This window comes from Lactuca saligna, chromosome 8 (genome assembly GCF_052625555.1).
Source record: "Lactuca saligna cultivar CGN05327 chromosome 8, ASM5262555v1, whole genome shotgun sequence".
Classification (NCBI taxonomy): domain Eukaryota; kingdom Viridiplantae; phylum Streptophyta; class Magnoliopsida; order Asterales; family Asteraceae; genus Lactuca; species Lactuca saligna.
The window spans coordinates 30,208,412-30,233,962 of NC_136424.1; the positions used below are offsets into that span (position 1 = coordinate 30,208,412).

The window sequence follows — 25,551 nt, forward strand, 5'->3', positions numbered from 1 at the left end:
ATCCGTTTTTGTCAGACTTTTTACCGTTGTACTACATATGATGAGACCTTCGATTCTCGTTTAGGATGTATCGGTCAAATATCGCTCGATCTAAAATTTGAGTTTTTAGCTGCCTATTGGTAAGTTGAAACTTCGAAATATCATAACTTCCTCATACGAAGTCAGATTTTGCGTTCTTTTTATCGAATTTCTAGTTTAACGAATACTAAGACTTTTATTTAGATTACTAAGGCTAAAAAGTAGTTTATCAAAAACTCACTTGTTACGTCATTCGGCGTCGTGCTGGTTTTGTTGCGGATCTTCAGTTGGTCATAACTTCTTCGTTATAACTCGGATTTTGACGAGGTTTTCGCTTACAAGTTTCTAACGAGATTCTCTACAACATCAAATAATAAAATTTTACTTATTTAAAATTTTATATTTTTGCTAAATTTAACTATTTGGTTTTTAATTGGAATCTCATAAGACTTCCAATATTTTCTGAGTGATTCTAAACATAGTTTTACTTTATTTCTAGTAAAAACCATCTGTTAGAACTCAACACTCAAATTTTACATAATATTTCACAATTTTATTCATTACAAAACACGATTTCAAAACGTGTATGTTACAAATACCTCCTCCTTTTGAGGATTTCATCCCCAAAATTACATCGATTAAAATAAATGGGGATATTTTGCTTTTATCTCATTCTTATTCTCCCAAGTATAGTTTGGGCCGCGATGGTGTTTCCACTTGACAAACACCAATTCTACTTCTTTATTGCGTAGCTTAGTTGTTCTTTCATTCACGATTTCTTCAGGCTCCTCAACATATCTTAACTTATTATTCAATTTCACTTTGGATAATGGAACTGTCTCATTGTAGATGCTCAAGCATTTGTGCAGATAGCTTACATGAAACACATCATGAATACCTGCCAAATCTTCAGGCAATTCTAAGCGGTATGCTTGCTTTCCAATTCTCTGGATGATTTTGAAAGGACCAACAAATCTAGGACTCAACTTTCCTTTCTTCCCAAATCGCATAAGGCCTTTCCATGGGGATACCTTCAGCATCACGAAATCACCCACTTGGAATTCTATAGGTCGTCTTCTCTTTTCCGTATAGGACTTCTGTCGATCCTGGGCCGCTTTCATTCTTTCTCGTACGATTTGAATCTTCTCGGTGGTGTCTTGAATCATTTCAGGGCCTCCAAGGATCTTCTGTCCTACATCACGCCAACATAACGGCGTACGACATTTGCGACCATATAATGCTTCATATGGTGGCATTTTAATTGAAGTGTGGTAACTGTTATTATACGAAAATTCGACAAGCGGTAAGTATTTATCCCAGTTACCACCGAACTCCAAAACACATGCACGAAGCATATCTTCTACTGTCTGGATTGTTCTCTCCTTCTGACCATCTGTCTGGGGATGATAAGCGGTGCTGAGAGCAACTCGAGATCCCAATTCACATTGCATACTCGCCCAAAAGTGAGAAGTGAAGCGAGTATCGCGATCGGAAATGATCTTTAGTGGCACACCATGTCTTGCAATAATTTCATCCAAGTATACTTGTGCGTATGTCTCTATTGGAGCCGTTTCATGCATGGCGAGAAAATGTGCACTCTTAGTCAGGCGGTCGACGATTACCCAAATGCTATCATGCTATCTAGCAGTCTTTGGCAATTTGGTAATAAAATCCATGGACAGCTCTTCCCACTTCCATACAGGAACACTAAGACTTTTTGGGGTTCCATAAGGTTTTTGGTGCTCTGTTTTGACTTGTAAGCATACTAAGCATTCCTGTACATATCTTCCAATATCTCTCTTTAATCCAGGCCACCAATAATTGTTGGAATAGTGTCTAAGGCTGCAACTATATTAGGCAAGTATTTGACCCGATTGTGCATGGTCCTTTTGGGTTGCCTTCACCATAGCAACTTGGTAGGATGATTTATTATGAGAGAATAGATATTATTAATATATTATGAGAATAATATAATGAATAATAATATTGTTATTTGATTAATATAAGTCATAGATTAATTAGTATTAATTTGGTGACTTAAAGAGATTAATTAAATAAGAGGGTATAAACTGTCAATTGTTTGATAGTTACACTTTAGGCTGTAAATCCTTAAAGGATATGGGTTGGATGAATTCTAGGGCTTGGGATAGCCTCAAATTCGTCCATGGCTTATCTTTGGAAAGGATTAGGATTACGTAGAGTCTAAGTTATCCAATTAGGGTTTAAGGGTGAAACCCTAGGAGCCTTACAAGTATAAATAGACCCCTTGGGATAGGGAAATGGGCACCTCCTCTACAGCAAGGATACCCTAGCCGATTTCCTCCTCTCTCCTCTCTCTCAAATCATTCTCTTTGCTAGTTGGTGTTTGTAAGCCATTAGAGGAGTGACAATTGTGACTCTAAAGCTCCAAGAACAAGAAGATCAAACAAGTGTTTCAAGGTATGCCTCTAACTCTGGTTTTGTATTGTTCTTATACCTAATTAGCCATTAGGAGTCTTGGATTCAATGCATGTTTAATTAGAGAAATCTAGATCCAAGCATTAGGGTTTGTATGCGCACATAGGAATGTTCTTATGTACAAAACCCATCAGTGGTATCAGAGCCTAGATTGGTTTCTATTAAATTGATGCTTAATTGTTTGAGTGTTAACTGCAAAATTTGATTTTTGTGTTTCTGAGTCATGGACTCGGCGAGTCTAGTTTGGGTACTCGGCGAGTCCGAGCGTCAGGAAGAGCCAAAAACGGGATTTTTTCATATTTATCTTATGGAAACTTACCTTTATCATATTAGATCAACCCAAATCCGATTTTATGATATATATGACTATATTTTTGATTTAATTGAAGATATTTATCAATTAATTAAATATTTAATTTCCTTATATGATAATTATTAATTATTTTGATTAAATTGGTAAATTGTTTTTCAAGAAATCATAAATAAATCAAATATGGATAATTATGTGATTAATTGTTAATTTGAATTATTTGTTATTTGATCCTTTATATTTTAAATGTTTGAAAATTTGCCCTCAAGTTTTGAAATTTATATTTTGTGATTAAAAGTTTAATTTAGACAATTTAAATTTCAAACCCTAGAATTTTACAAGTTTAAAATCCAATCCTATACTAATATAATATTACAAGATTAATATCTATATATGTATAACTTAAATGCTAGTCTTACCGTTAGTAGGCCTCATTCACGAAGCCGGTCTATAAGGTGGGTATAAGGTTGCGGCCTATAAAATGGCGCTTAATGGATGTACACTCACACCCACCGCTTGCTTGATCGGTGGAGGGTCGTTAGCCGAACGGGTAGGATATAGCAACCTCATCCTCTCATTAAATGTATAATAAGAAATACAAAGTAACTACATGTTTTCTTAAAATTTCCCAATCTTAGTTACTTTAGGAAAAGTGAATTGATGCAATCCCATGAAATTACACCTTGCACCTTGCTAAGAAGTTAGTGGAGCGTGTGTGGTTTACCGGCACACTAATTGGTTCTAAGTGAAGGTGGAAAAGGGTGATTCATTGTTTATCATAGTTCGATGGAGCGTGTGTGGTTTACCGGCACATTGAATAGGTGATCGTTACAATGAAGGCACCATGTGAATTTGCATGGTAATTCACACCCGCTTTGTGATCCTCAGTATCCCAGTCACAAACAAGAGGGGCATATCGAGATTTAAACATGCCATTGAAAAGTTTCAATGAATCTCATCCGAACCTAGGAATTCTCAATACATTTATGACTTAAAATTATGTTTTTCATGGTGGAGAATTAGTGAATCGTCATTCACTTACCTTCAAATTGTTTGCATATTAGATTACGGCATCCCTTTTCTAATGTGTAAATATTGTTGTTGGATCCTAGCCCTAATTTTTCTTATTGGGTGATAATTAGGGATTCACATTCTAATCAATCTTTGTCTTTCTATTGTAGATGTCGAACGCTAACAACGCTACTGCGAGTTCATTCACTTTGATGAGCCTTTGTCAAAAGGTCACCTTTGATGGAACGAACTTTAGCGAATGGATAAGATACATTCGCACAATTGCTCGCTATGAGGATAAGGAGTATGTCCTCGATGAGAAGCTCGAGAAAATGAATCCCGAAATTGCTACTCCAGCCGAAATGACCGCTTTTGAAACTCACGAGCATGATGCAACGAAGGTACATTGCATCATGATCGCAACTATGAACTCCGAATTCCAAAAGTCCTACGAGGACATGTATCCGTACGAAATGCACCAAGACTTATTGGAGAGATACCATCAAAACGCGAGACAAGAGCGTTATGAGATTTTCACTAACATGATTTCCGCTAAGATGGGTCATGGAGAGTCTCTTACCGTGCACCTGCAAAAGATGCAAAGGTATGTCGACCGCCTTAACAAGTTAAACGTTGACTTTGGGGAAGACTTGGCGATCGACATGGTGCTTCACTCTCTGCCTCCAAGCTACAATAAATTTAGGATGACCTATCTGATGAACAAAGAAGAGGTCACCCTAAGCAAACTCCAAGGTCTCTTGAGGGTCGCTGAGAGCAACCTCAAGGAAAAGTCTGTTGCACCAACTCCCAATCCGCCCGCCGCTCCTGTCTTGGCAATTGGACAAGGAAAGGGAAAGAAGAGGAAGGCTTCGTCTAAGAACTATCGCAAGGTTAAAGTCCGAGATGGTGCATCTTCTAGTGGCACCAAAGTTGATCCCGCTAAGCCATGCCCTAACCCGAAGGAGGCAGAGTGCCACCACTTCCACAAGATAGGACATTGGAAGAGAAGCTGCCCGGAGTACCTGGCTTCGATTCATCTCATGATATTTCTTGGGTTCTTGATACCGGTTGTGGTTATCACATTTGTTCTAACGTGCAGGGACTAAGAAGAAATAGAGACGTGGAGCATGGAAGAATAAATATAATCATGGGGAACAGAAGATCGTCGCCTGTTACCAAGATTAGAGTGTATTCTTTAATGCTTAGGAATGGTTTGTCTTTAGATTTGAACAATTGTTGCTATTCGCCAAAAATGGCTAGAAACATCATTTCATTTCATGGTTTGTTTAGACAAGGTTTTAGACTTTCTTTTAATAATGAGAATGGTTCCATTTTAGCTTATTTGAATGGTGTCTTTTACTTTGAAGCTATACCATGTAATGGAATTTATGAAACCGTTATGATTGTTGATAACTTAGGAAATGACGTTTTATGCATGGATTTTTCCAATAGTATGGATAAGGCATCCTTATGGCATTATCGTCTTGGACATGTCAACAAGAAACGCATAGCCCAACTCTAAAAGGATGGAGTGTTGGAGTCATTCGACCTTAGGGAAGATGACACATGCGAGTCTTGTTTACTTGGAAAGATGACTAAGTCACCCTTCGCTGGTACGTGCGAAAGGGGTGAGGGTCTATTGGACCTCATACATACCGATGTGTGTGGACCGTTTAGATCTACCATGAAGGATGGAAACTGCTTCTACATGACTTTTACCGATGACTATAGTAGATATGGGTATATCTACTTAATCAAGCAAAAGTTAGAAACTTTTGAAAAGTTAAAGAGTTCAAAAATGAAGTGGAGAATCAATTGGGCAGGAAGATCAAGATGCTTCGATCCGATCGAGGAGGAGAGTACCTAAGTCTTGAATTCCACGATTATCTCAAGGAGTGTGGAATAGTTTCACAATTGACGCCACCTTGGACACCACAATTGAATGGTGTGGCAGAAAGGCGTAATCGAACCTTGTTGGACATGGTTCGCTCTATGATAAGTCATGCTTCCCCATCTATCTCTTTTTGGGGGTATGCCTTAGAGACTACCGCCCATATCCTTAACCGAGTCCCTACTAAGAAGGTTTCCAAAAAACCTCACGAGATGTGGATGGGGAAAGCTCCTTCGTTAGCACATATCAAGGTTTGCGGTTGCGAGGCTTTCGCAAGACGAGATACTCACGACAAGCTCGAACCTCGTAGTGAGCGATGTATTTTCATCGACTACCCGCAGAAATCCTTTGGATATCTCTTCTATAGGTCGAAGGACAATGTTGTCTTTTTTGCGAGGAGAGGAGTTTTCCGAGAGCGAGAACTCATAGGCCAAGGAGACAATGGGAGGCAAATCGATCTTGAAGAGATTCAAGAGTCGATAGATGAAGGAACCTCTACCGCTGGCTCTCAACCCGAGGAGGAAACTCCGGTTGAACCGATTGACGTATCATTACCTCTTAGACGTTCTGAAAGAGTTAGAGTTCAACCCCAGTTGTATGGTTTTCATATTACTACCGAAGGGGACACGTATATTAGTGATAGTACACTAATAAACCTTGATGAACCTAATAGCTATAAGGAAGCCATGACAGGCCCGGAGTCTGCGAAATGGCATGAGGCAATGGATAGCGAGATCCAATCCATGTATAATAAGCAAGTTTGGAATTTGGTTGATAATGTGTCTGGACGTAAGACCGTTGGGTGCAAATGGATCTTCAAGAAGAAGACCGACATGGATGGAAAGGTACACACATATAAAGCGCGATTGGTTGCGAAGGGCTTTACTCAAACTCCCTGAGTTGACTATGAAGAGACCTTCTCACCAGTTGCGAAGATAAAATCTATTAGAGTGATGCTAGCTATTGCCGCATTACATGATTATGAGATTTGGCAAATGGATGTCAAGACCGCTTTACTTAACGGGAAGTTGGCTGAGGATGTTTACATGGCTCAGCTAGAGGGGTTTGTGGATCCGAAGCATCCGAATAGAGTGTGTAAGCTTGAGAAGTCCATTTATGGACTAAAGCAAGCGTCTCGCAGATGGAATCTTTACTTCGATGAGAAAGTCAAAAAGTTTGGATTTGTACGAAGCGAAGATGAATCGTGTGTATATGTCAAAGCCAGTGGGAGTGTAGTAAGCTTCCTCGCTCTATATGTCGATGACATATTACTCATAGGAAACGACATCCGGACTCTGCAGGAGGTTAAGTCCTAGCTCAGAAAGTGCTTCGCTATGAAGGACCTCGGAGAGGCTTCCTATATTTTGGGAATAAGGATAGTAAGAGAGAGAAGTAAGAGACTAATAGGACTTAGTCAGAACACCTACTTAGAGAAGGTACTAAAACGTTTTAGTATGGAAAACTCGAAGAAGGGAGAACTACCGATACAAAGTATTGCCAAGTTGAGTAAGACTCAAAGTCCGAGTACCGAAGCCGAGATAGCTGAAATGAGCCGAGTTCCATACGCTTCCGCAGTTGGCTCAATCATGTACGCTATCACTTGTACTCGTCCTGATGTAGCCTTTGCTTTGAGCATGGTTAGTAGATATCAAGGGAACCCTAGCAGAGCCCATTGGATTGCGGTGAAGAATATCCTTAAGTACCTTCGGAGGACGAAGGAATGGTTTTTAGTCCTCGGAGGGAGTGATGACTTGAAGGTGCGAGGGTATAGTGACGCCAGCTTTCAGACCGACAGGGACAACTACCGTTCGCAGTCGGGCTGGGTCTTTACCCTGAATGGAGGAGCAGTAACTTGGAAAAGTTCCAAGCAGGAAACCGTAGCTGATTCAACGTGCGAATCAGAGTACATTGCAGTGATCAAAGCGTCGAAGGAGGAAATATGGTTGAAGAACTTCATTGGTGATCATGGAGTTGTACCTGCCATAAAGGAGCCCATGGTGATTTTCTGTGATAATGAAGGAGCGGTTGCCTTGACCAAGGAACCAAGAGATCATGGTAGATCACAACATATCGACAGAAAATATCACTTTATTAGACATCGTGTAGAAGAAGGACAACTCGTAGTGAAGAGGATATCATCAGAAGATAACCCAGCAGATCCGCTTACGAAGGGACTGAGTAGGGTTAAGCATTTGCAGCATGCTAGGAGTATTGGGCTGAAGGATGATATTAGCATAGATTAGATAGTATTAGAAACGTATAATAGATAAATGTAATTAACATTTGATGATTAAATAAAGGAGTTTTATTTATAAGTAATGTTATTGTCTTATGTTAATTGTTTAACTATTGTTTCACTTTGTATGTTTTGACTTCCAGAATAATTGAGTTTATTAAGAATAATCGAATTGTTCAAATTGTCCACAATCGTTCATATATCGGAAGTAGATATGAATGAAGATTGTCAATAATAGGTGTGTAGAGTGTCTAAATGGTTTCAGACATAGCAAAAGATTGTTGCAACGTTCATGAGTGCTTATGAATTGGTTTTGAGCATTGGAACAAACCCGCACTTGCTGGAATCACCTTATGGAATGTGATAAAAAGGGTGATCGCAAGACGATAATATCATTTTGTCTTAAAACCTAGATATATGGTTTGTTATTTGTTAATTGATTATACATTGATAATGCGAAAACGCATTGGTAACTCAATGTTATAAAACGCATTGTTGTGTATAGTTAATTAATGAATAAGTAAATGCATATAAGTCGAAGTTTATCTGTAACTTTTATCCTAAGAAGGAAAAAGTGATATCTCGGCCGCTCGATGATTTGATTTGACTTATGTGTCGGGCCCGGTCAGAACTGAAAATATGTGTTCGATTAAGTTCTATGTCAAATAAATCGGAGATCGAGAAACCAAATGCTAGACTAATCATTCCATAGAATTGTCAGCATGATATCTAACAGAGGATTGTACGATCCCTTATCTGAAGGACAAGATTGATTAGATCAGAGTTTGACAGTGTCTTTGAGAGCTACGATTGCAAATCAAATTGTACTTGTGCATATAGTTACTAGACTTATCCAAGTGGGAGACTATTGGAATAGTGTCTAAGGTTGCAACTATATTAGGCAAGTATTTGACCCGATTGTGCATGGTCCTTTTGGGTTGCCTTCACCATAGCAACTTGGTAGGATGATTTATTATGAGAGAATAGATATTATTAATATATTATGAGAATAATATAATGAATAATAATATTGTTATTTGATTAATATAAGTCATAGATTAATTAGTATTAATTTGGTGACTTAAAGAGATTAATTAAATAAGAGGGTATAAACTATCAATTGTTTGATAGTTACACTTTAGGCTGTAAATCCTTAAAGGATATGGGTTGGACGAATTCTAGGGCTTGGGATAGTCTCAAATTCGTCCATGGCGTATATTTGGAAAGGATTAGGATTACTTAGAGTCTATGTTATCTAATTAGGGTTTAAGGGTGAAACCCTAGGAGCCTACAAGTATAAATAGACCCCTTGGGATAGGGAAATAGGCACCTCCTCTACAGCAAGGATACCCTGGCCGATTTCCTCCTCTCTCCTCTCTCTCAAATCATTTTCTTTGCTAGTTGGTGTTTGTAAGCCATTAGAGGAGTGACAATTGTGACTCTAAAGCTCCAAGGACAAGAAGATCAAACAAGTGTTTCAAGGTATGCCTCTAACTCTAGTTTTGTATTGTTCTTATACCTAATTAGCCATTAGGAGTCTTGGATTCAATGCATGTTTAATTAGAGAAATCTAGATCCAAGCATTAGGGTTTGTATGCGCACATAGGAATGTTCTTATGTACAAAACCCATCAATAATCAGCTCTTACATCATAGTACATTTTACTTGTACCAGGATGTATTGAGCTTCATCTAAAATCTTCTGTCTTAATCCACCAATCTTTGGAATCCATAGCCGATTCTTAAATACTTTTAATCCTCGTGGATCATCAAGTAAAACATCGGCATAATGTACCATTCCTTCCTTCTTCACATTTTCTGGCTTTAAGGCTTCAACTTGCCACTTCTCTAGTTCATCAAGAATGGTGAACTTCACCGTAGTGTGAGTAATAGTATAACACACACTATTACGATAAACTTTCCTGCTAAGTGCATCTGCAACCACATTAGCCTTTCCAGGATGTTACAGGATTTCGCAATCATAGTCCTTGATCAGCTCCATGGCTCGTTGTTGTCTCATATTTAGAGTTTGCTGAATGAATATATACTTGAGACTCTTGTGGTCGGTAAATAATTGGCATTTCATACCAAAAAGGTAATGTCTCCAAAGTTTTTTGGCAAATACTACTGTAGCGAGTTCAAGATCATGGGTGGGATAATTCTTTTCATAATCTTTCAGTTGTGGCTATCACTTTACCATGTTGCATCAACACACAACCGAGTCCCAATCTTGAAGCATCGCTATATACGGAGAAATGATCATCACCTTCTGGGAGTGATAGGATGGGAGCATGAGTCAAAAGATCTTTTAGAGTTGAGAAAGCTTTTTCTTGAGCTTCACCCCATTCGAACTTCACTTCCTTCCATGTAAGACTTGTGAGAGGTACGGCTATACGAGAAAAGTCTTTAATGAATCTCTGGTAATATCCCGCGAGACCTAAGAAACATCAAATTTCGGAAGCATTACGGGGCACTTCCCAATTTTGAATGGATTCGATTTTGATGGGATCTACAGATACACCGTTACTAGAAATAATATGGCCGAGAAATTGAACTTGACGAAGCCAAAATTCACATTTCGAGAATTTAGCATAAAGTTTCTCCTTTCGAAGAAGTTCTAAGATTTCACGAATATGAACGGCATGATCGGCTTCAGACTTGGAATAGATTAGAATATCGTCAATGAATACGATGACAGACTTATCGAGCATTGGGCGGCACACTCGATTCATCATATCCATGAATACGACAGGAGCATTTGTCAAACCGAATGGCATGACAAGGAATTTGAAATGCCCATAACGAGTACGAAAAGCAGTCTTCGGTACATCTTGCTCTTGTACTTTTAACTGATGATAGCCAGATCTCAAATCAATCTTTGAGAAATAGCTAACACCCTGAAGTTGATCGAATAAACCGTCGATGCGAGGTAGTGGGTACTTGTTCTTGATAGTCACCTTATTCAGCTCACGATAATCAATGCACATTCGCATCGATTCGTCCTTTTTCTTTACAAACAATATTGGAGCACCCCAGGGAGAGGTACTCGGTCGAATAAAGCCTTTGTCAAGTAATTCCTACAGTTGGATCATCATTTCTTTCATCTTGGCTGGCGCAAGACGATAAGGAGTCTTTGCAATCGGAGCAGCACCGAGCACAAGGTCAATTCGGAATTCTACTTATCTGTCCGGAGGAAGTCCAGGCAGATCATCGAGGAAAACATCGGGATATTCGTTAACAATGGGAATATCATTTACAGTTTTATTCTCCTTTCTTGAGATGTCAACTGTATAGGCCAGATAGATAGGACAACCTTTCGATATAAGTTGACGAGCTTTAAGGAAAGAGATTATTTTTAAGATCCTTTGTTCACCGTAGACATGAATGGGATCTTCCCCCTTAATAGGAATGCGTACCATCTTTTCGTAACACAAGAGTTCTGCATGGTTCTTTGACAACCAATCCATGCCGAGAATAATATCGAAATTGGGCAAGGAGATAGGGATTAGGTTAGCAAGAAAATTATAGCCTTCAATTTCTATGACACAATCCCTATAGATTTTATCAGCAAGTAATGATATACTTCCTGCAGTATCTACGTGAAATGGTTGCGCGAGTGCATAGCAAATAGTTTGAAAAGAATGCGCAAATTCATAAGATACGAAAGAATCCGAGGCACCAGAATCAAATAAGATGTGACCAGGTCTAGAGTTAACAAGAAATGTACCCATCACAACATTCGGGTCCTCACGTGCTTCCTCTTCGGTAATCTGGAATGCACGACCCTTAGCTTTTGGCACCTCCTCCTTTTTAGCTGGAGTACTCTTTGGTTATTGGATAGGGACTTGACTTCTCGCTAGTTGTTGAACAGAAGCTTGACTTCCCATCACTTGGCTGGTAAGAGTAGGGCAAAAACGCTTCTTGTGGCCAGTAATACCACATGCATAACAAGTCACATCCTTCCTTGGGCAAGCTGGCTTGATATGGTCTGTTTCTCCACACCCATAACAGACAATGGATTCCTTGTCTATTTTTCATTGACCTGGATGATTCCTTCCACAAGCGCGACATGACGGCGATTGAATAGAAAAATATTGTGACCTACCACGGCCACGAAAAGCACTCTGAGATTGTGCTTGCTTGCTTGGATCAGTTCGAATAAATTGAGCTGGTGGAATAATGGAAGCTGGAGTAGTTCTTTCAGTACGTGGATGCTTTGGAATAGTAAGAGTGGCACCACGTATTTCTAAGTCATGCTCAAACCTTCGAGCATACTCAAAGGCTTTATCGAATGACAGAACATCTCGGTTGACAACGAAATCATGGATTTCGTGTCGTAGTCCCTCCATGAATAACTGAATTTTCTCGTCTTCAGTTGGAATATACTTCGTAGCAAACCTTGCTCTTTGATTAAATTGAGTTTCATACTCATTCACATCCATTCCTCCTTGTTTAAGCTCGAGGAATTCCTTCTCCAGTATTCTCCTCATATCAAGAGGACTACTTCTCTAGCACACGAGTCTTGAACAACTCCCAGGATAAGTTCTCCTGGTCACATCCATCGAGAGCTTCATATGTTGCTTCCCACCAAACTAAAGCTTCTCCAATGAGCATTGCAGAAGCATAGATAGCCTTGTCTTCATCATCCACATAAGAAACACAAAATACTTTCTCGGTGTTCTAAATTCAAGTTAGAACAATTATAGGATTAAGGACACCAGAAAACTCCATAGTACCACTACTCTTGTTATCTTTGAACGAGGGACGCTTCACCTTTCCGCTTGAAGATTCTCCAGTGACTTTCTCTTTTCCTTTATCATCATTCTTTTTGTGTTCTTCTAGAGTCTGTCAAATAACACCGGTAAGTTTACCTAAAAGTCGCTCCTCACGAGGAGATACTGGAGTATTCACTTCCTCGGGTTGAGGATCTCCATCAACATCAGGGGTATGGCTTCTTACTTGTTCAGCCATCGATCTGAAATATGGAGTAAGATAGTATTTTAGAATATTAGGGTTTACTATTACCTAATACTTTTACTTATATATTTCCGATGGTTTGTATCTGTTAGGTGCATTTCATGCATTCATTTTTTATAGTTTTAGTTCATAAAAGTGCATTACATTTAGGTTTAGACTCATGCATTTTGTATAATTTCGGGATTTTTCATGATGCAATTCCATTCACACGCTTTTAGAATATTTCAGGGACTTATGAAGGTTAGATATTGTTGGAGGAAGTTATCAAGAGTTGGATAAAAAGTTGTAGAAGTTTTGGAGCTTTGAAGAGAGAGAATGAAGAAATGAAGAATTTGGTTTCACAGGAGTTTACACGGCCGTGTAAATTTATGTCTTTGATTTACACGGGCCGTGTAAACGTATATGCAAGGACATTCTACTTCGAAGACCTGGAAGACTTAAGCATTCTACTTTTCTTGTTTACACGGCCGTGTAAATGGAACCCTTTGGTTTACACGGGCCGTGTAAACGTCTCGGCAGTTTTAAAGTGGTTTTGTCTTCTTATAATTCAGACAATCAGTTTTTATGGAGGTTAGGTCGGATTTTGGGAGGAGAAGAGAAGATTTTCAGAGCTTTTGCAAGTAGATTAACACTTGGAAAACACTTTAATTTCTTTTTGTAAGTCAATTTGAAGTTTAAACTTGTTTGATTTGTAGTCCAACCTAGATATGTGTGGTTGATTTTATTATCATTTCCGAATCTAAATTCTTAAGTATGTGTTGTTAGATTGTAACTTGAATTTGACTTATGTTTAACATCTAGTAATCTTTGATTTGATCTTAATCATGTGTTTGATTAGTTCTCTTTTTCACTTGATCAATGAACTAGGGTTCTATTCAATCTAGTTAATCAAATCATGAAATTCGTATATGTTTTATGATTTGATGTTAGTAACACTCACTATTTGGTTGTAATTAGATCAAAATTAGTGCAATCAAAGATTAAATGTTTATATTCCCAAGCTTAAGAGGAGTGTTAAACATTGTTGGTAATTAGTGCAAGAACTTAATGTCATTTAATGATTTAATGCAAGAGCTTATTTGGGTTGAATCAAATAAATGAAATTTTATTTAAAGAGCTTATTTTGAATAGAATACTTTTGCCTATTTGGATATTAGAGTTTATTAATATCCAACTTACTAACCTAGATTGAACATGAGTTATAATCATATTACATCTTTCAACATAATACATATATAAGAGTCGGAATCGGAAATGTACTTCTTTTACTGCGTTTGTTTTCAATCTTTCTTATTTATGAAGTTTAATTCAAGTTTAAATACAAACCCCCATTTAAATATTACTTGTATTATGTGTGAAAATATGGTAAGATGAAAAGTCTCGTATCTCTGTGGACCGACCCTGCTTACTCTATACTATCTTTAGTATTAGAAATAGCAGTGATTTGAGTTATATTAATATTATTTTATCCCATCATTTGTTGGTTTGACACCCAAACAAATTGGCGTCGTTGCCGGGGATACGGTAGTACTAATTGTTTATGCCAAGATCTTTTCGCACAGGTACACCTTTACCAGTTGATTTGGAAATAGAGAAATCTGCTAAACAGAGAAGGAAGCAAGCCAGACTTTTAAAGAAACAACAACAATCCAGAGCTTCTTCATCAAATCCATCAACTACATCCTCTCCAACATCCAAAAGTATCACCCCACCATCTTCACCTACTCCTACCATGGCAGATAACCATGGAGGACATCAAAATCCTCCACATCCACCACCTGAACAAACCTTTAGACAATGGGCTACTCAAGATGTCACCCAACAACCTTTGTGCATAAATTACCCTGCAGCAATCAATTTTGAACTCAAGTCTGGACTCATCCATTTGTTACCCTCATTCCGTGGTCTTGAGAATGAAGACCCACATAAATTCCTTAAGTAATTTCATGTTGTTTGTGTGGGTATGAAGCCACATGAAGTCACAGAAGATCAAATCAAGTTAAGGGCATTCCCCTTTGCTTTACAAGATTCAGCCAAGGAGTGGTTGTATGACTTACCACCGGGGTCAGTCACAACATGGAATGAACTTGCAAGGATGTTTCTGGATAAATATTTTCCCGAAATGAGAGCTTCAGCTTTACGTAGAGAGATAATTGGCATCAAGCAACAAAAGAGAGAAGCCTTGCATACTTATTGGGAACGGTTCAAGAAATTATGCTCAAGATGTCCACAACATGGGATTACAGAATATCAGTTGCTGCAGTATTTTTGTGAAGGAATGTCATCTTGGGATAGGAGATTACTCAATGCATCAAGTGGTGGATCTATAGCTGATAAGACTCCAACAGAAATCAGAGTTCTTATAAAAAACATGGCAGAAGAGTCCAAGCATACAGTCCAAGAAGAAGAGTGGTATAGTGATGCACCAAGGGGGGTGAAAGAAATTTCTACTCCAAAAATTGAAAGTCAACTTTCTGAGTTGACTAAGGTAGTAATGATGCTTGCAAAAGATAAGGGCGTGCAACCACCAATAGTCAGACCTTGTGGTATTTCTACACAAGTTGGACATCCAACTGATATGTGCCCCATGTTACAAGAAGATGTAGAGCCAGTTCAAGCTATGGGATTTTCAAGTCAACAACAAGGAAACTTCTAGCCAAGAAGCAATCCAAATTGGCACCAACCTAATACCAATTTTCAGCCTAGACCACCACCTTATCAACCAAGACCCCCATTTCAAAATCAAATGCACCATCAACAAAATTATCAACCACATTTCCAACCAACTCAACCTCCTCATCAATCTCAATATCAACCTCAAAACATGCATCAAGGAAGTAGTTCAAGCGGATCGGGAATGTCTTTGGAAGACATTGTTAAGAGTTTAGCCACAAGTACTCAAACATTTCAAAATGAGACCAAAGCGAGCATCAAGACTTTGGAGCAACAAATGACTCAACTCGCCACATCTGTGAGTAAATTGGAGTCACAAGGCAAACTACCCGCGCAAACTGAGAAGAATCCAAAACATAGTGCATGTGCCATCACTTTGAGAAATGGTAAAGAATATGAAGGTCCTAAAATGATTGAAGAAGAAGAAGAGATGGAGTTAGAGAAAGAAGAAGAGAAATCAAAAACCCCTTCCAAGCAAGCTCCTATTGAAGTAAAAGTCACTCCTCCTCTGTTTCCCTCAAGATTAAGCAAGTCAAAGCGTGAAAGAGAAGACAATGAAATCATGGAGATGTTCAGGAAGGTAGAGGTAAATATTCCTCTTCTTGATGCCATCAAACAAGTCCCTAGGTATGCAAAATTCCTTAAGGATTTATGTACATCCAAGAAAAAGTTGAAAGGGAATGAAACTGTTAAAGTAGGGGAAAATGTGTCTGCAGTGTTACAAAAAAGATTACCTAAAAAATGTAAGGATCCGGGTGTTTTTACGGTTCCTTGCAAATTAGGTAATCTTCATGTTCCACGAGCTATGCTAGACCTTGGAGCTTCTATCAATGTTTTGCCATATTCCATCTTTAAAACATTAAATATTGGCACATTGAAGAAGACCGGGGTAATCATTCAATTGGCTGATAGATCTTTAGTACATCCCAAAGGTGTGTTAGAAGATGTGTTAGTCCAAGTGAATGAACTAGTATTTCCAGCAGATTTTTATGTACTTGATATGGATGATGATGATTCACCGAATTTGAGTTCAATTCTCCTAGGAAGACCCTTTTTGAAAACAGCCAGGACGAAAATTGATGTTTATGATGGTACATTGTCCATGGAATTTGATGGGGAGGTGATAAATTTCAATATTTATGATGCTATGAGATATCCAAGTGATATTTCATCTTTGAATTTTGTGGATGTCATTGAACCATTGACAGAGGAGTGTTTTGATCTGTCTAATCTTGATGTGTTAGCTCTTATTTTAGACAGGAATCTTCAAAAGGAAAGAGTGGAAAAACTTGCCAATAAATTTACAATTGACAAAGAGATTATGGGGGTTGTGTCTTGTATGGATGAGAAGAAGAAAATGAGGTTTGATGTTCAAAAGCTGAAAATACCAATGTCTAATGAGAAACTTGTTCCCTCTATTGTGCAGGCACCGGAATTGGAGCTAAAAACTTTACCCGAGCATCTCAAGTATGCATATCTTGGAGATAAGGAAACTCTACCAGTGATCATTTCCACTAAGTTTTCAACAAAAGAAGAGGAAGAACTTGTCACCACCTTGAAGGAATATAAGGAAGCAATTGGGTGGACTATAGCCGACATCAAAGGGCTAAGTCCTTCGCTTTGCATGCATAAAATCCTTATGGAAGAAGATTACAAGCCTTCCCGAGAAGCTCAAAGGCGTCTGAATCCTCCAATGATGGAGGTTGTGAAAAAAGAGATTTTGAAGTTGTTGAATGCGGGAATGATTTACCCTATATCAGATAGTAAGTGGGTAAGTCCGGTCCAAGTCGTGCCGAAGAAGACAGGTATTACCGTTACAAAGAATGACCAAGGTGAATTAGTCCCCACCCGTGTGCAAAACGGGTGGAGAGTTTGCATTGATTATAGACGGCTCAATTCCTCAACCCGGAAAGACCATTTCCCACTTCCCTTCATTGATCAAATGTTGGAAAGGTTAGCGGGAAAAACACATTATTGTTGCTTGGATGGATATTCCGGTTTCCATCAAATACCCGTTGCACCTGAGGACCAAGAAAAAACTACTTTCACATGTCCTTTCGGAACATTTGCATATAGACGAATGCCTTTTGGGCTTTGCAATGCTCCAACCACTTTTCAAAGGTGCATGGTAAGTATTTTTTCAGAATTTGTTGAGGAAATCATTGAAGTTTTTATGGATGACTTCACCGTTTATGGTAATTCTTTTCATGAATGTTTGGGAAATTTGAAAAAGATTTTGCAAAGATGTATTGAAACCAATCTTGTTTTGAATTATGAAAAGTGTCATTTTATGGTTGACAAAGGTCTCATACTAGGTCATATTGTGTCTTCTAAGGGTCTAGAAGTGGACAAAGCAAAAATAGATGTCATAAAATCTTTACCTTATCCCACTTGTGTTCGTGAGGTGCGCTCATTTCTTGGTCATGCAGGATTTTATAGAAGGTTTATTAAAGATTTTTCCAAGATATCTCGTCCCATGTGTGAGCTCCTACAAAAAGATGCAGAATTCGAGTTTTCTAAACAGTGCAAGCAAGCTTTTGATCAGTTGAAAGAGTTGTTGATCACAACACCAATACTTCAATCACCGGATTGGAGTTTGCCTTTTGAAATCATGTGTGATGCCAGTAATCACGCAGTTGGTGCAGTGTTAGGGCAAAGAAAATACCGTGTTCCTAATGTCATTTATTATGCTTCAAAAACACTTGATAGTGCACAAGCCAATTATTCAACAACTGAAAAAGAATTGTTATCTATTGTCTTTGCTTTAGACAAATTTCGTCAATATCTGCTAGGTTCTAAAGTCATTGTTTATTCTGATCATGCAGCTATTAGATATTTACTTGCAAAGAAAGATTCGAAGCCTAGACTCATTCGATGGGTATTACTCTTGCAAGAGTTTGACATTGAAATCAAAGACAAGAGCGGAAAGTCAAATCTTGTAGCTGATCATCTTAGCAGGATTATTTCTCCCGAAGATTCAACTCCCATTCATGATGCATTTCCCGATGAAAATCTGTTTTCAGCAAATGTTGCCCCGTGGTATGCCGATATTGTGAACTACATTGTCACAAATCAATTTCCACCAGATTTAACTCGATGGCAAAAAGACAAGATCAAGAAAGAAGCGAAGAGGTATGTTTGGGATGAGCCATATTTGTGGAAATATTGTGCTGACCAAATGATTAGACGATGTGTGGATCAATATGAGGTAGCTTCTATCTTAACATTTTGTCACTCTTATGCTTGTGGAGGACATTTTGGTCCTCAAAGGACTGCAAGAAAAGTTTTAGAGAGTGGATTTTACTGGCCAAGTATTTTCCATGACTCTTATGTTTTTTGCTCAAGCTGTGATAAATGTCAACGAATGGGCTCTTTAAGCTCAAAGAATCAAATGCCCTTAAACCCCATATTAGTTTGTGAAATTTTTGATGTTTGGGGCATTGATTTTATGGGACCTTTTCCATCATCTTCGGGTTTTATTTATATTCTTTTGGCTGTGGACTATGTTTCCAAGTGGGTGGAAGCAAAGGCTACCTGTACTAACGATTCAAAAGTTGTGATAGATTTCTTGAAGGCTAACATTTTTTCCAGATTTGGTGTTCCAAAGGCCTTGATCAGTGATCGTGGTACACATTTTTGTAATTGTATACTCGGGAGTGTTTTGAAGAAATATGGTGTCACTCATAAAGTTTCCACAGCATACCACCCACAAACAAATGGACAAGCTGAGGTGAGCAATCGACAAATCAAGGGCATTTTGGAGAAAACCGTGAATACAACAAGGAAAGATTGGAGTACACGCCTTGATGATGCTTTGTGGGCGTACCGCACTGCATACAAAACTCCAATTGGAATGTCGCCATATCGTATTGTTTATGGAAATCCGTGTCGATTACCCGTTGAGTTGGAACATAGGGCATATTGGGCAGTCAAGCAGTTCAACATGGACTTAAGTGAATCGGGAAAGAAGAGGAAGCTGGACATACAAGAATTGGAAGAAATCCGCAATGAAGCGTATGAGAATGAGGTTCTTTATAAGGAAAAGACTAGAGCATTCCATGACAAGATGATTACACGCAAGGTATTTCACAAAGGTCAAAAGGTACTACTTTACCATTCGCGTTTTAAATTGATTCCTGGTAAATTAAGGTCCCGTTGGGTGGGACCATTTGTTGTCACTAATGTTTTTGAGCATGGTGCAATAGAAATCACAAGTGAGAAAACCGGGAAGATTTTTAAGGTAAATGGTCACCGTTTGAAGCCTTATTATGAAGGATTTCAAGTCAAGAATGAAGAGGTGGAGGAAGTAATGGATCCAAAGTATGAAAATTGACAAATAGTTGGGGTCCAAGTCGAGCCAACGACATTAAAAAGGGGCGGCTAACCGGGAGGCAACCCGGGGGTATTTTTGTCATTTAGTATATTTTCATTGTATTTTCTTTGTTTTCAAACTTCCAAGTTGTTTTTCATGCTAAAAAAGGATTAAAAATCATTTTTCGGGCAGTAGAGGTTTAGCGGGTTGCAATTTCAAAAAGTGAAAAAAAAAATCAAGTTTTTTGGCTTTCTTAGAAGTTTTCACGGCCGTGTAAACTTATGCCTTGCATTTACACGGGCCGTGTAAACGATTGAACGCGGTTTTTATGATTCAGGGATTTACACGGCCGTGTAAACCCTCCCCTTTGATTTACACGGGCCGTGTAAACGCAAAAACAGGGCTGAACGATTTTAAGGTCAAATCTCGATTTTTCTAACTCATTCTTCACTCAATACCTGCGATTCCCTCTCTCCCTACTGCCCCCTTTCGAAAAAACCCTTCCAAATACTCAATCTTCCTCAATTTTGCATCAAAAATCAAGCTCCAAGGTATGAAATTCCTCCCTTTTCTTCATCTTCTTTATCTTCCACATCTATATCCTTCTCCCATGGCCGATTTTGGGTTTTTTTAACAAAACCCTAGAATTTTTTAACTTCAAATCTGAACCTAATGTTTCAAATTTCTTGTAGGATAAGCTTGGGGATAGCTTGGGGAAGCATTGGATATCATCTTATCACCATTATCAAGCACAAATTGGTATAATTGTTCCAAACTCTTACTTTGTGCATTTAGATAGAACACATTCTTTTTTTTTGGGTGTTTTTGGTGCAACTTGCTAGTTCTTGTACTTCAATTGTCTTAATTGTGTGCAATATTTTGTTGATTCATTTGGGTTATGGCTTCCCGGGGTAAAAGACATAGAGTTGGCACTTCACATGATGAACACGACCCACATGCCATAGACAACCCCTATGAATTTGGTCTTATTTTTGAGAACAATCGACAGGAAATCTTGTATGCAAATCTTGTTACAAGAACAATGGGTGCTCAAAAATTTGTGGACATCCAGGCCCTCAAAGATTTACACATATACAAGGGTGTTCACAAGCTTTTTAAAAACATAGGATGGGAGGGTCTTTTGAATCTTCATGCAGTTAGTTACCAAACACCGATGTTGGAACTTTTGTCTTCCATTTCCTTTGACTATCAAACCCATCTCCTAACTTTCCGTCTGCTCAACCAAACGCATCAATTTCATGCTGATATCCTTTGTGATATAATTGGTGCTCCTAAAGCAAGAAGGGATATATACACAGCTAAGGGTAGAAAAAATGTTGTTTTTGAGCAAGACTGCGCAAATTTTTGGAGAAACATCTCTTGTGAGTATGAGTATCAATCAGGCATCGCCAAAGCTTCTAGCATTATCCATCCGGTCTTGAAAGTAGCTCACCGGATCATTGCTTCTCTCTTATTCCCTCAAGAAGAGATTAGCAAAGCTAATAAAAAAGAGCTAGAAGTCTTGTGGTGTATGATTAACAAGCCTGCAGAAGTCCCTCATTTTGGTTGTTGGGTTATTCAAAAAATGCTCAGAAGTGCTACGAGCAATGGTGGACAGCTACATTGTGGAGGCATGGTTTCTATTATTGCAGAGCATCTTGGCCTCCATCTACCTAATAACCCAACAAACATCATCATGGGCCGTACTCGTCTATCAATTGATGTTATGGAAACAATGCATCTTTTCCACCGCCTTCCCACTGGGGATATTCATTGGACAGTAGATGGGAAAGAGTATCTACGTATAGACAGCAGAAATAAGAAGATACTCAATTTAGCCAATGATATTCCATCAACTAATTGGAAACTCAGATCCAACTTAGGTGTTACAGTAGATCATAGTCCTCCTCCTGCTCCTCCTGCTCCTGCTGCTGGTGCTCTAGTTCCTCTCGCCCTATTCCTTTTTCTGAACATAATCTTTATATGGGCGAGTTTGCGCGTTTGAATCATCGTTACACCAGTCTACAACAGGAAATCGGGGACATTTATACGGGTGTCGCTGAAATCACTTCTGATTTTCAGGACTACCGTAACTTACAGGAAGAGCATTGGGCCCAACAAGAGTTGCGGTGGGCTGAGCAAGATCAAAGATGGGCTACTCAAGAGCAGCACAACCGCAACATTCACCATCTGCTGAGTGATATCCATAGAGTTCTTGTGCTCCCCACACAGTCGCAGCAGCCATCAGCATCCCAACCCCAATGGCCTCCCTACTATCCTACAGATTACCCTTCACAGTTCCCTCCATATCCTCCGCCTGGTCCTCAATAGGACGGCTACGCCTCTCTTCAAGCATCGAGGACGATGCTATACTTTAAGCTTGGGGAGGGGTATCCATCCATGCATTATCCCGTTGCATGTAGGTTGCATGTAGTTTTGTACATATTGCATTAATTTTCATTTCATTTTCTTTTTCATTTTTTTTTCTGCATGGAAAATTTTTCAAAAACCAAAAAGATTTTCTTTCTATTCTAATTTTTATTATTTTCTTTGCATCTAATTTTTTGCATTGCATTCATTGCATAATTATAAAATAAATAAATAAATAAATAAATAAATAAACAAACGATCCAATCCCAAGCAACCGAATCTTTTCAAAACAGTTGAGCAGGTAAATGAGTCATGTGCCTTGAAATTGGCTTGCTTTTCTTATTGAAAAAAAAATCTAAAAGCAAGTTAATCACACACGAGCACATCTCCCAAAGCTACTTGTGCAAAACAGAAAATGAGAAGATTGTCAACACTGGAGCATAACAACAGGTATGAGTCGATTCTTTGGGACATATGACCGGTCTTATGAGTAGTAATGCTCAATTGAACTTAAAATGTCAAATTCAAAAGTTCATAAAAAGAATGCAAAATCTCAATGTCCCGCCTTCCAGCGCTCTTAAAAGTTCTTTCTACTTATTCCCTTTTATATATACCCTGCTTGAGGACATAGCTTTCAACTATACTTACGGGTTTTTGCATGTTAACATTTAATCCCTCGAAAAATGTCCAGAAGTCCCTCACGGTAATAGACCGTGAGATGTCCCACAATAGAAAAGTCAAGGACGGAAATATAAGGAAATTGGCCAAATAAACAAATTAATAAGAGTGTTATGTGTTGTGTTAACTTAGTTATTTGTATATGTGTTATATTTAAAAAAAAAAAAAAAAACCTATTATTAAGTTAATCTGTGACCTTTGGGATTCGAACAAGTAAACTCTGAGGGGTGTTCTACACCTAATCACCTAAAGCTAAATTGTTTGGGATTGATTGGGTTGAAAGTTCGCTATACGGGTTCCATAGAAAGTCATGAACTTAATAATAGTAAATAAAGCTAATCTGTGGCCTTTGAGGTTCGGGCAAGTAAACCCGAGGGATCTCTTTAAATCTAGCACACTAAGGTCATTTGATTTGGATGTGTTGGTTGAAAGCCTGCTACACGGATTTCAAAGAAAGCCATGAGCTTTATTTATTAAAAAAAAAGTGTAATTAGAAAGTTTGTACATAGTTGTGTTTATAGTTTAATTAGATGTTGTGTTTAGGAAAAATAAATGGCTGTCAAAAGATTCCCTTGGACTTGGATTTGAATTTATGACATTGGATTGAATGTTAATTACTTCAACTGGTGTAAGTGGTTTGAAGTTTGTAACCAATCTAGATAAATATTAGGGAATTTTTAGAAAATATTTTTCAGAAAAAGATTGTTGTTGACCAACAAATAGCTGGAATCGAACATTGTTATATTTTATGAAATAAAGATGGTTGAGCATGTTTTGTCATATATAATTTCACGAGAGTAAGACCATAATTTTTTCCAAGAATTGACTTGATAATATTGAAAAGGAATAAGTGTTGTGATCTTTAATTCTGTTGAGTTGTACTAGGGAGTAGCCAAAGTCTTGTTTCTATTATCATTTAATATTTTGAGACTAAAGCAAAGTTAACTCGAGGCATGACAGGTACATTCTCAACTATGGTACAAAACAGGGTAATTGGGTTGGATCTTTTCATATTTGTTTTGATTTCATGCATTAAGTTATAAATAGTCTTAACTTTAATTTTCTTTTCTTCTATTCTATTTTTTTTTTCTTTTCTAGTTTAAATCTTCTTATTCTTTCTTGAGGACAAGAAAGGTTTAAGCTTGGGGAGATTTGTTAGGTGCATTTCATGCATTCATTTTTTATAGTTTTAGTTCATAAAAGTGCATTACATTTAGGTTTAGACTCATGCATTTTGTATAATTTCGGGATTTTTCATGATGCAATTCCATTCACACGCTTTTAGAATATTTCAGGGACTTATGAAGGTTGGATATTGTTGGAGGAAGTTATCAAGAGTTGGATACAAAGTTGTAGAAGTTTTGGAGCTTTGAAGAGAGAGAATGAAGAAATGAAGAATTTGGTTTCACAGGAGTTTACACGGCCGTGTAAATTTATGCCTTTGATTTACACGGGCCGTGTAAACGTATATGCAAGGACATTCTACTTCGAAGACCTGGAAGACTTAAGCATTCTACTTTTCTTGTTTACACGGCCGTGTAAATGGAACCCTTTGGTTTACACGGGCCGTGTAAACGTCTCGGCAGTTTTAAAGTGGTTTTGTCTTCTTATAATTCAGACAATCAGTTTTTATGGAGGTTAGGTCGGATTTTGGGAGGAGAAGAGAAGATTTTCAGAGCTTTTGCAAGTAGATTAACACTTGGAAAACACTTTAATTTCTTTTTGTAAGTCAATTTGAAGTTTAAACTTGTTTGATTTGTAGTCCAACCTAGATATGTGTGGTTGATTTTATTATCATTTCCGAATCTAAATTCTTAAGTATGTGTTGTTAGATTGTAACTTGAATTTGACTTATGTTTAACATCTAGTAATCTTTGATTTGATCTTAATCATGTGTTTGATTAGTTCTCTTTTTCACTTGATCAATGAACTAGGGTTCTATTCAATCTAGTTAATCAAATCATGAAATTCGTATATGTTTTATGATTTGATGTTAGTAACACTCACTATTTGGTTGTAATTAGATCAAAATTAGTGCAATCAAAGATTAAATGTTTATATTCCCAAGCTTAAGAGGAGTGTTAAACATTGTTGGTAATTAGTGCAAGAACTTAATGTCATTTAATGATTTAATGCAAGAGCTTATTTGGGTTGAATCAAATAAATGAAATTTTATTTAAAGAGCTTATTTTGAATAGAATACTTTTGCCTATTTGGATATTAGAGTTTATTAATATCCAACTTACTAACCTAGATTGAACATGAGTTATAATCATATTACATCTTTCAACATAATACATATATAAGAGTCGGAATCGGAAATGTACTTCTTTTACTGCGTTTGTTTTCAATCTTTCTTATTTATGAAGTTTAATTCAAGTTTAAATACAAACCCCCATTTAAATATTACTTGTATTATGTGTGAAAATATGGTAAGATGAAAAGTCTCGTATCTCTGTGGACCGACCCTGCTTACTCTATACTATCTTTAGTATTAGAAATAGCAGTGATTTGAGTTATATTAATATTATTTTATCCCATCATTTGTTGGTTTGACACCCAAACAGTATCCCTATACTTACAGTAATTAAGTTCATATATTGGACTTCCTACAGTTTA

General features: G+C 37.8%; 1 protein-coding gene across 1 annotated transcript; it reads left to right on the forward strand.

The window, feature by feature from the left end:
* Positions 1–15,723: 15,723 nt before the first annotated feature.
* Positions 15,724–22,215, forward strand: LOC145009519 (uncharacterized). The gene is made up of 8 exons (XM_078968203.1): positions 15,724–16,315; positions 16,853–17,818; positions 17,918–18,782; positions 18,918–19,892; positions 20,577–20,643; positions 20,727–20,795; positions 20,894–21,883; positions 21,967–22,215. Exons 1-8 carry the CDS (start codon positions 15,724–15,726, stop codon positions 22,213–22,215), a joined length of 4,773 nt encoding a protein of 1,590 aa, XP_078824329.1.
* Positions 22,216–25,551: the final 3,336 nt, after the last annotated feature.

What these genes read in the sequence shown, in the direction of transcription:
- LOC145009519 (XM_078968203.1), top strand. Translation starts at nt 15,724, where the DNA reads ATGCATCAAGGAAGTAGTTCAAGCGGATCGGGAATGTCTTTGGAAGAC. An exon ending in TGTGTGGATCAATATGAGGT is followed by an intron (nt 18,783 to 18,917) that starts AGCTTCTATCTT and finishes TTTTTGCTCAAG; the next exon opens with CTGTGATAAATGTCAACGAA. An exon ending in CCATTATCAAGCACAAATTG is followed by an intron (nt 20,644 to 20,726) that starts GTATAATTGTTC and finishes GCAACTTGCTAG; the next exon opens with TTCTTGTACTTCAATTGTCT.